The 11,000-nt window shown below is 36.2% G+C and overlaps 1 protein-coding gene and 1 pseudogene across 1 annotated transcript; one reads left to right on the top strand and one right to left on the bottom strand.

Annotated features, from left to right (window-relative positions):
• Positions 1 to 692: 692 nt before the first annotated feature.
• LOC110777350 (12-oxophytodienoate reductase 1-like) lies at positions 693 to 7,854 on the bottom strand (annotated as a pseudogene).
• A 1,544-nt stretch (positions 7,855 to 9,398) lies between these two features.
• Positions 9,399 to 11,000, top strand: LOC110777349 (uncharacterized). The gene has a single exon (XM_021981954.2). The coding sequence runs from the start codon at positions 9,399 to 9,401 to the stop codon at positions 10,998 to 11,000; it is 1,602 nt and encodes a 533-aa protein (XP_021837646.2).

Below are 11,000 nucleotides of genomic sequence, written 5' to 3'. Positions count from 1 at the left end.
CCACCCAGCCATGGGGGTTGTTCTTTTAATTTGTGTAACAATTACCTAAATTAAATTAATCTTTATTCAACTTTTGTTAAAGATTAACAAAATTAATTAGGGTTTAATTATCCAAAAATAATGCTAGAAATTTTGAATAAATCAACAAACCTTAAACTGAATTTTAGGGTTGTTAAGAATCAGATTTCAATTTAAATCTTTATTAAAATTAAATCTAATAAGAATTCAACATTCAAGGCATAATTATCTCATTTTATTCAAATAATTCAGAAAAATAACAATTATAATCCTAAAAATTCGAATTAAATTATTAGGAGGTTCTATTGAATTTTCTTAACAAATAAAATCAAAAATTTTAATTGTTATCCTTAAATTTTATGATTAATCGAATTAAACATAAAAATTAACCAAATTCAATGATTAATATACAAAAATTCCGAAAAATAGTTAAAAAATTACCAAAAAATTTCGGCTATTGTATAAAAATTAGGGGATAATCAGTAGATTTATTTAACTAATTAAAAATCAAATCTTTAATTGTTAACAAATTATTTCCATGATTAAACTTATTAACCAATAAATAATTTAAAATCTGACGAATTTAAAAAATCCGAAAATTTTAATGTGATATTAACTGTTAATTTCGACCCTGTGATAAAAATTTCGGAATTTTATAAATTTATTTTAGGCAAAAATTAATTAAATCACGATTTAATGATTCCAATCAATTAATATCATATATTAATTTTGCAAATTCAAGCCATAAATAAATCTTCCCTTAATTGAATCAAAATAATAATGTTGCATACAATCATGATCATAAAATATTATGCAAGAGGCTAAAACTGATACCACTGTTGGAACATATAGATGCATAAAGCGGAATTTCAGGCAACAATTTCCTAACATCTATCATAGGATCTCATGCATAACAATAGTATAGATCAAATTAAGTCGAAAGAATAATCACCTTTGTAGCGTGTTCGCCCGTTCGTATGCAAGCTTCGAAGATCTTAGAGCCCCACTTGTTGCTCCTCTACTTAGTCCACAAGCACCAATTGAATCCCACGTATTCTAGTACGGAAGAGAACGATCACGATCAATCTCTTGCTTTGTTTGGGAAGAACGGCGTTTCAGAGAATAAGAATTAGGGTTTTGTGTTTTCCTTCTTGTCAGATATTAAATTACGTAATTTCTAAATCCCTGACATTATAACTATTATAATGTGAGAGTTTTAGGTTAACCCAAAACCAAAGCCCAACATTCTTTCCCTTAATAGACCGATTGTCATCGGGCCTTTTGGGCCCATTCCAATTAATGCTTATATGTGTGACCTTATAGGATTAATATATTTTAGTTGTAGGTCCAATCAATATTGTCCTACTAATCACATTTATTCTCTAGCAAGTAAATATGATTATAAAATAATTAACTTATTATCTTCATAATTAATTCCTATTTATATTTAGTAATTTCCGGAAATGTCTAAGGACATAATTCCTTCAATAACCTCCCGCAACAATGAAACTACCATTGAAAGCTTTTCTCATGGGAAGTAAACTATGATGACATTCCTTCTTCTCTCCGGCAGTTATCATCCTAGGTTCAACTGCATGGCAAAACAGAATTCCATGTTTGCTGAGGGATTCAGCCATGTAAAGGCCCAAAGCTTCTGGATTTGAGTCTCCTGATTCTAGATAATTCGCAAAGGGAGAAATACGAAACCCAACTCTATCTGCACCAATCTCATTTGCAACTGCTTCGACTACTTCCAGAGCAAATCTACAACGATTCTCTAAAGATCCACCATAGTGGTCTGTTCTGTCATTTACTTGATCTTTCATAAACTGATCGATAAGATACCCATGTACTCCATGTAGTTCAACACCATCAAACCCTGTATATATATAAGATAATCTTCAATTGTATAAGGTAATCATGAAACCAAACTAACAGTCACAGCCTTACTTAACAAAACACTATGTCTGCATCATTAAAAAGTACAGAAACACCAGGTTATTCGGACTAGGGTGCCCATGTCTGACACGGGTACATGTCCAAGCTAGTGTACGACTTGGCTATTTTGTGAAAAACATTCATGATTTGGTCCAAAATAAAGTGTCGGTTCTAGTTTCCATATCCATGTCTGAGTATTGAGGATCTAACACGGTTGGACATGTAACATGGTATCTTATTCCATTCCGACGTATTTCCCCCCACCAAGAGTTATACATTATCAAACACCTTGAGGTTCTATCATGGACACACATATATACAAAACTGCAATCTCCATTAATAACTCTCAGGTTAAGCAGAAATTTACCAGCTTCTATGGCATTCCTAGCAGCAAGTCGGAAATCATTCACAACGGAAGGTATCTCTTCTGTTGTTAGTCGTCTCGGGGATGAGAACTCCGCAGTCATAGCATCGGACAGAATTTGTGGTGTTAATGGCTTATCTGTGCAAGAGATTGGAGCTTGGCCATTTGGCTGGAAACCTGTTGCAAATTGCAATAAGAAATTTTTGGTTGGCACAATCCACGGAAAATTAAGCAAAAAGGGTTAAAAAACACTCAAATAAGTGATACAAAGAAAAATTACATGAAACACAAAATATTATAATCTAGCTAAAATTCAATTAATATAAAATGCAAAACTATTCAAAATCTAGCCTTTACAAAACAAATATCAATAGATCTTTAATGAGCCACATTTATACATGGATACTTTAGATGGATTTATGCTACTTTTTCCTTCTAACAAATAAGTCCACCCATAAAAAGTCATCATCTACCCTTTGACTCGATCTATAAACAAACAACAACTTTTGTGTAATACCGTCTTATCGAAAAGCCATTTTGATTGTTTAACTAATTGGTTCTATTGGTTAACTAATTAGATCCATTCCTTAACTAATTATTTTCATTCCTTAACTAATTAGTTGAGTTGTTTAACTAGTTGATTCCATTGCTTAACTTATATGATATCAATGTGGTCTTTTGTGTAAAACCGTCTTATATAAAAGTTTATAATAAACAAATATGGAGTACATAAAATTAAATCAAATAAAAACTTCATTTCAACAAAGCTACGATCATTGCACATTAAACATCGTGCACTTGTAGGTAGAGCTGGCAATGAGTTAGCTTGGATCGGAATCAGCTCGACCCATTTATAAACGGGTTGAGATTTTTCAAACCCAACCTAATCCGACTATAAACGAGTTGACCTAAAATTGACCCGTTTATGTTTTTTCTCATTTAAGTGTAAATTGACTTAACTATATACTTACGGGATGATTTATTTTAGGCAAATCTCATAGCAAAAAGTAATACTCCAATATGTATTTGACATGAATCAAAAGCTCGATTAATTATTCAACGTTGAAGGAAAAAATGAGAAATAAAATCATTCAAATAACATTCTACAGATCTATATTACATATTTGCTTGAACTTGAATAGTTGGTGAAATAATTTAACAACAATTTAAATAAATGAATGAAGGACAGTCAGGTGAGGAAAATTGGTCATCCAATAAATCTAAGGAGAGGCGGCAGTCAGATGCTAAGAAGGGCTCACTGTTTACTTTTTTTTTCTTCTCTCGTCTTCCTTCATTCTTATTAAGGAAATGACCATATTGAGACCAAATCTAGGTTGATAGTTTTCGAGATGAGGCAGAGAAGATAGATATTTAGAGAGAAAAATAAGTAATGGCGGTTGTTTAGGCATTATTTAAAGTTTTTCAAATTTATAATTTGTAAAAAAAAAACTAGAAAGACCAAAATTAAATTCTTATGCGAGTTGACCTGATCCAATTAGTTATACGGGTTAGGCTAGTTATTTCCAGGTTGAAATTTCAACCTGACCTAACCCATTTAATTAAACGGGATGAAAATTTTGATCTAATCCTTTATTATTGGATTGTATTCGGGTTGAGTTGGTGGGTTGAGTCAGATTTTGCCATCTCTACTTATAAGGTTACTTTTTTGAACTCATCAATCATTGAAAACTAGATTTAATCCCGTGCAATTGACGGGTTAATTTATGTTGTGCTGTATTATATGATTTTACTTTTTAGCATTTTTTGAAAAATATGTCAAATTTATAAAATAATTTTCTTGACTGGATTCAGATCATATTCAAATATATAATTCAATATCGAACCAGATTAAATTATCATTATTTTGAGTTTTGTATTTTTCAAATAATTATCTTTTACGGAGTACTTCGTGAAAGATTAACTCTTTACTCTGCTTAAAAAAAATTCACTTGTCAAATTAACTTCCATTGTGTTTTATTCCATCGATACTCCACAGTTCAGTCTAATTGAATTCTTCTTGAAATTATCTTTTTATTTTTACTTTAATATAATATTATTCATTTTTTTTGTTTTTTAAAATATGATAAATATGTATCTTTATCTTATAATGAGACATTAAGTTTTATCTTTTGATTAAACATGTTATATCTTATCATAAACTCATTTTATCTTTTTTTAATTAATTTAAAATATATTAATAATGATTCGTGACTGGACATTCATATGTGGACACTCTCAATACTCTTGAAAAAACTCCCTTAATAAAACTACCTTATAAAATAGATTTTTTTGTGGAAAATAAACTACCTTATAAAAAATATTGTAATTAACTACCTTATTTAAAATTTATGTTGTAAGATACTACCTTTATTTAAAACAATAACTTTACTGGTTTTTCACAAAAAAATTAATTAATTACAACATTTTTTTATAAGTTATTTTTTCACAAAACTTATATATATTAGATTTGAAAGTAGCCAACTTAAAGAAAGTTGTAAAACCAACCAAAACATAGGGTAAGATGAAAATAAAAAGTTTGATCGGCAAGAAAGTGAGTGAGAGGTTGAAGTTAGTTACCATTATTTGAAACCCGGCCAGCATGCCATATCTGACAGAAAAATATAGCGCCTTTAGCGTGCACAGCAGTCAGCATCAACAATAGGTTTCCATGCCTCAACCTGCTCGTTTGTCCATATACCAGGTGTATCTGGGTACCTGCACAATTCAAGTTTTGAGATGAATTTCTTGTTCCTCTTTTCACTGAAAACTGTTGATATGATTGAGCTTCCTACGTCAAACGTACGTACCCTTGAGCAGTGTCAGAAATTACAGTTGCTTCTGATATGAGCAAACCTCCATTTGTACTCCGCTGAGAATAGTATAAAATTGCATGTGGTTGAGGAACATTTCCATATGACCTCTGCCTGGTCAATGGTGCTAAAACAACCCTGATAATTAAGTTACAATATCATCAATTAACTTCATACAATTTTATTTTATTTGGTGCGAATGACCTACACAGGTGATAGTGTGATACTGCCCCCGTGTTATTTAAGAGTTACAATTACTACTTCCGCACGTATTTTTTAACGAGTTACGGACATATTGGAGGGAGAAAGCTTATTGTGTATTAAGCATGTTGAGGAGTGTAAATGATTGAACTTAAGGTGGAGAATTATTGTGACTAGATTTAAGCCCGTGCTATGCACGGATTTACAATGCTAATCAAACCATAGATCTCATAAATATTTTTTAGTTGTTATCGGAATTATTATTGCACCTATTTTACAATTAAATTTCATTACTTTATCTTTTAACTCTATATATGTTAATTATATCATTAATTTTTTTCTATATTCTCCGTGTAAATAAATAACAACCTTTGCCTACATTATTGTTGATAGTTTGAACAATATAGTTGAGGTTTTATTAATCTAGTTCTATAAATATCATCCTTACTCTCATTTTTTCAAATCTTCCTATGTTAATTATCTCTTTATACCTAGTCTTTATCTTAAAATATTTTTTTGATGGAAATCTTTATCTTAAAATACTATTGTACGTATATTATTACTTTGTATATCTTATAAAATTCTCGTATAAGATTGCACAATTGATAGTATAGCTTTAAATAACTTATAATTTAGGTAATAAAAGATAAGAAAAATAATTGTGAGAATCTTTAACCTTTCATATAGAACTTTTAGATATTGTTCGAAACATATGAAAGCATATAATGTAATGTATTGTCTTTCACATGGAACTTTCCATCGCCTACTTCATCATGTATCCTTCGCTTGTATATTTGTATATAGAAGTACGTCATACTTATTTTTGGTTTCATCTGTGAAAGTGGAATTGTCATATTACATTTATTTACTCATTCACATACATCAACCATATATATTCGTGACACTAATTGGCCGTTGTCAACCAAATAATAAATTAAGATATTAGAAGGATAACGTACATATAAAGTAGTGTATAATCAACAAATTTCCAATCACTAATGGAACTGGAAGGACGTAAAAGCAGTTACATAACTTCAAAATTAATTAACAAAGTAGATGATGAAAAACATACCAACCAAGCAATGCTGAAGAAGAGGGTTATGGTAGTGCTACCAAAAATTGGAAAAAGACATGATCTCTCTTGTATACGTTCAATATATATTGGGTAGAGACTATCTTATACTGAAATTCTTAGAATTTTATCTCATTATCCTTAATACTTATCTTATACATCATGATATACTACGTATATCTTATATATCCTAAATTTATTTTTATCTTATATATGAGCTTAAAATAAAATTAGTTTTGATTATGTGACTGTATAATTCTATATGGATCCTTTAAATGCTCTTTAAAAAACCTTATATATATATATATATATATATATATATATATATATATATTAGATTAGGTAAATTAAATCATAACTTAAAGGATTAAATACTTGGTTTTTTTTTTAATTAATGGTAGAGAAAGGAATAATGGGTTAAAAGGAGTAAAGAAATTATAAAACCCCTTTTGTTTAGAAGAAAGAAAGCACGTAACTTTCATTAGTTGGGCAGCCAATTTTGTTGGCGCTGGGCCCACCATCCCTGAAGCCCACCAACCGCAAAGAGAAGGAGAAATGAAGCATTTTTTCAGCTTCATTTGATCTAGTGCCCCGGCAAGGGTTTTCTGTCTGAGCACGGGCCTGTCGTGCGTCCTCCCGGGTTTGTCGTGCGCTCGCACGATTTTCAGCCCATTCCTAATTGTCTGCCTCCGTGGTGCGCCCGCACCACTCGAACGTACGCCCGTACGACCCTGTACGGCTTTCTTTTGTTTGGAATACGTGGTATATTTTGCTCCATATCTTTAGCTTATTCCTTTGTACTTCAATTAAACTTATTTTATGAATTTACAGTGAGATAAACACAAAAATACAAGAGAGGTACAGAGAAAAAGTAGATATATTATCATTCTCACACAATTTTTACTTGCATACCTCCTCATAGATGAATACAAGAATTAATCTCCCTCCCCAAAAATGGTTGTAGTTCATGTTGGATGAGTGAACCAGTATAAATCTCATTTTCTTATTTTGATATTTATTGTTCTTCATTTTTGCCCAAAAAACCCAAAAATCAAAATTTTCCGATCTTTATTGAATTAATCAGACATTAATTCATAACAATATTACCCGGCTCATTCGCAACAAAAATAATAATTATAATAAGTCATTAAAAACAATAAACTCCATAATGATTAACCAGAACTTAACGGAAAAAAAAAACCCATTTAAAAAGGCAGAATTAAGCTCATGCTCACCTATGAGAAAGATCGAATTTACCCATTTGGCAAGGGGTCAAGAGAGGGATAGTTACAGAAACTGAAGCCATTTTTTCAGTGTAACTTGTGCTAAGTTTGAATGAATTTGATCCAAACTCACTTCATAATTACTCATACAAGAAGCAGGTATTTTATTATAGGAATCATGGTACAATAAATACTGACCAATATTACTTAAGTTGCGTGATGATGGGACCATCGCCCACTTGCCCACATTAAAGTGACTGGAGGAAGAAAATAAAAGTTTTTCAGTACGTAAAGATAATAGGAATAGTGAATTGAGTGGGAGAGTGGGTGGCCACGTCTTATTCTTAGAGCATGTATGTTCGGGCCCCCTGTGGGACCCACCTTTTTACATAAATTACCAAAATACCCTCCTAAAGGAAAATACTGAAAATACCCTCAAACACAAACCTCCTAATGGGCTCAAACCAGAAGTTAGGGGCCCATATCTCAGCCTCCTACAAGCCCAAGAGTCCATACCCCTACACTTGCCTATATTTACTAATAATGCCATCCTGCATTACTATAAATACATTTCACCTAATCATTACTCAGGTATGCAATTATTCCCACACTGACTCTCTCACTACTTTCTCTCTCTACAAGAACTGACTTGAGCGTCGGAGAGGGTTTTCTCGGGAACCCCCCCGAGCCAGTTTACGTTTGCCGCTTTTGTAGGACAAACCACAACCGATTGGAGGAAAACGACAGCCTGGTTGAAGAGGCTTCCCCTATTTTCACACTTAGCATTTTCTTCGCAGAAACAGTTGGCGTCGTCTGTGGGGAAGTCAACTACAAGCCATGGTTAACACTCGACGAACCAGGCAACACTCCTCCTCTCATCGATCAGAGTCCCATCCCAATTACGTGTTGATGCCTACTCCGAGGAACGGAGATGATCACGATGGTGATCAGGACCATGAGAATCAACAGCCCCATGTCGAGGGTCACCCTGAGAACTTGGTCACCCGAAAGGATCTAGAGTATTTGGCTGCTCAAGTCAATGAGGCTATCCACAACCTCCAAGGAATGGGAGAAGGACCTTCAAGGAAACATCCAAACCACCCTACCAGCTCAAAGGTGAGCACAACATCTCATACCATCCACAGGGCACAACCCCGAAGTGTGAAGGACAGGCTAGGTGACAGGGGTGGGGCACAGCCTCGCCCTCGCCAATCAAGGGCCAGCCAAGATGCACGCCGGGTAATTGAAGATCGACAACTGCACAGAGGAGACCTTGATGCTCGAGACCTCTTGCACAGAAGGCGCCTCGAACAAGCCAGAGAAGCCATCAGGAATGATAGGATCACCCGAGGTCTATCCCCCTCTAGTGCTAAGACTACGGCCTCCGCACGAGACTACCCCACTCCTTCAAGACAAGTCAGACCGATCGAGGTCAGCTCTCGAAGGACATCTCTCAGGAGGCACTCACCTTCTCCTATAAGGAGATGTCACTCACCCTCTAGCCGGGCTAGAGGCCGTTCCCCCAGGATAAGGGTTTCACCCCTCGATCAACAGCCAGGGGCTCATTCATCTTCTCATCGCCCAAGGCATCGCTGACCCTCAAGAATAGGAAGGATCCCTCCACGCCGTGAGCGAACATACTCACCTCTCCAGAGAGTAGAGATAGGCATACCTCCTCAAGAGGAAGATGGGACTCCCCTCCACCAAGAACTGATAGGCACAGACATACCTCGTCATTGCAAGAGGCTCTCACTCCCTTCTCCCAAGAAATAATGAACACCCCCCGCCGAGACAAAGTGAAGGTCCCTACCATCGAGCCTTTCGATGGAACTACGGATCCAGAAGAACACATGGCCGCCTATGCGGCTCAAATGAACGTTCAGACTGGATGCGGAGCTACTTGGTGCAGATATTTTCCAACCACCTTGAAGGGTCTTGCCCTTATATGGTTCAACAAGCACGTACCAAAGGGAAGCATCAAGAGCTACAGTGAGCTTGAAAAGGTTTTCATCAGCCAATTCGCGGCGGGTCGGAGGCACCAAAGGACAAGTGTCAACTTAATGGCAGTCAGACAGGGAGAGACGGAGACCCTTCGCAATTATATTAAGAGATTCAATGAAGAAGTCCTAAAGATACACAATCTCAAGGACGAAACCAAGTTCGCAGCCCTCTTGGCAGGTCTTCAGCCAGATGACTTCAAGTTTGAATTGGTCAAGTCCGGGGTGTCCAACCTCGAGGAAGCAATGGAGAAGGCCCAAATGCACATTCAAGCCACAGATATTTGTAAGATCAATTGGGGTGGTGAGAGTGGAACAAGGCAAAAACAAAAGCCAAGACCTAGCGGCAGCCACGACCAAACTCAGCCCTCCCTCAAAAAGTCGGTTATGGTTGATGACCATGGTGAGGATCCGAGGTACAACTGCAATAGGCGGGAGATTTACCTTGATCTCAAAGGAAAAGACATCCTCCCTAAGCCACCTGCAATCCGTACGCCCGAAGCAAAGCGAGACAAGTCACTTTGGTGTGAATTTCACCACGAGTGCGGGCACACCACAAAGAACTGTAAGGAGCTGAGAAAAGCACTGGATCACTTGGCTGACAAGGGCAAGCTGAATAATTACTTAAGGAAGAATCCTCCCCCAAAAGCAAAAGCCAAAGAAAAGGAGTCCCTTAGTGATGATACGGGAGACTACATTGGAGTGATAGCCGGAGGCTTGGCAACAGGAGGGTCTGTGAGCAAGGCGAAGGATAGCTTATGGGCACTGGAACATCAAGTCCTAAAAGTGGCATCGGCTTCTCAAATAGCCCCGGTGATGACATTTGGTGGGAACACTAGCCATCCAATTCAAGAGTCCCATGACAATCCGCTGGTCATCGAGATGAAAGTCGCTAACTCAACGGTAGGGCGAGTGTTAGTAAATAGTGGATCATCCGCCGACATCATTACTCTAAAGTGTCTAGAAGGGCTCAAGTATTCCAAAGATGATCTGAAAACCATCTCCCAGCCACTCACTGGATTTGGAGGTCAAGCCGTCCATCCTCAAGGCACCATCAAGCTACCTGTCAGGTTGGGTCCTAAAAACAAGGGAAGACGGTTGTTGGTAGACTTTCTTGTCGTGGACGTCTCCCTACCATACAACATCATCTTAGGCCGACCTCTACTAAGCAAAATAAAAGCCGCAATCTCTGTGTACCAACTTCTCATGCAGTTTGAGTTGGAAAATGGCTCCGTGGGAAAAATCTTTGGGGATCAACAAGTGGGCAGGCGATGCTACGTTAACAGCCTCAAGAGAGGGACAAGTACCCCCCATCCACTGGCCAAGAAAGCCAAGCCAGAAGCCCCTCCCTCGCCCATGGAACGCCAACAACCTTAG

Source organism: Spinacia oleracea, chromosome 3 (genome assembly GCF_020520425.1).
Source record: "Spinacia oleracea cultivar Varoflay chromosome 3, BTI_SOV_V1, whole genome shotgun sequence".
Taxonomy (NCBI): domain Eukaryota; kingdom Viridiplantae; phylum Streptophyta; class Magnoliopsida; order Caryophyllales; family Amaranthaceae; genus Spinacia; species Spinacia oleracea.
The sequence above is the reverse complement of the archived record's forward strand: the minus strand, read 5'-3'. Positions and strand labels throughout refer to the sequence as shown.

Coding starts and splice junctions, on each gene's coding strand:
- LOC110777349 (XM_021981954.2), top strand. CDS start 9,399: ATGAACACCCCCCGCCGAGACAAAGTGAAGGTCCCTACCATCGAGCCT.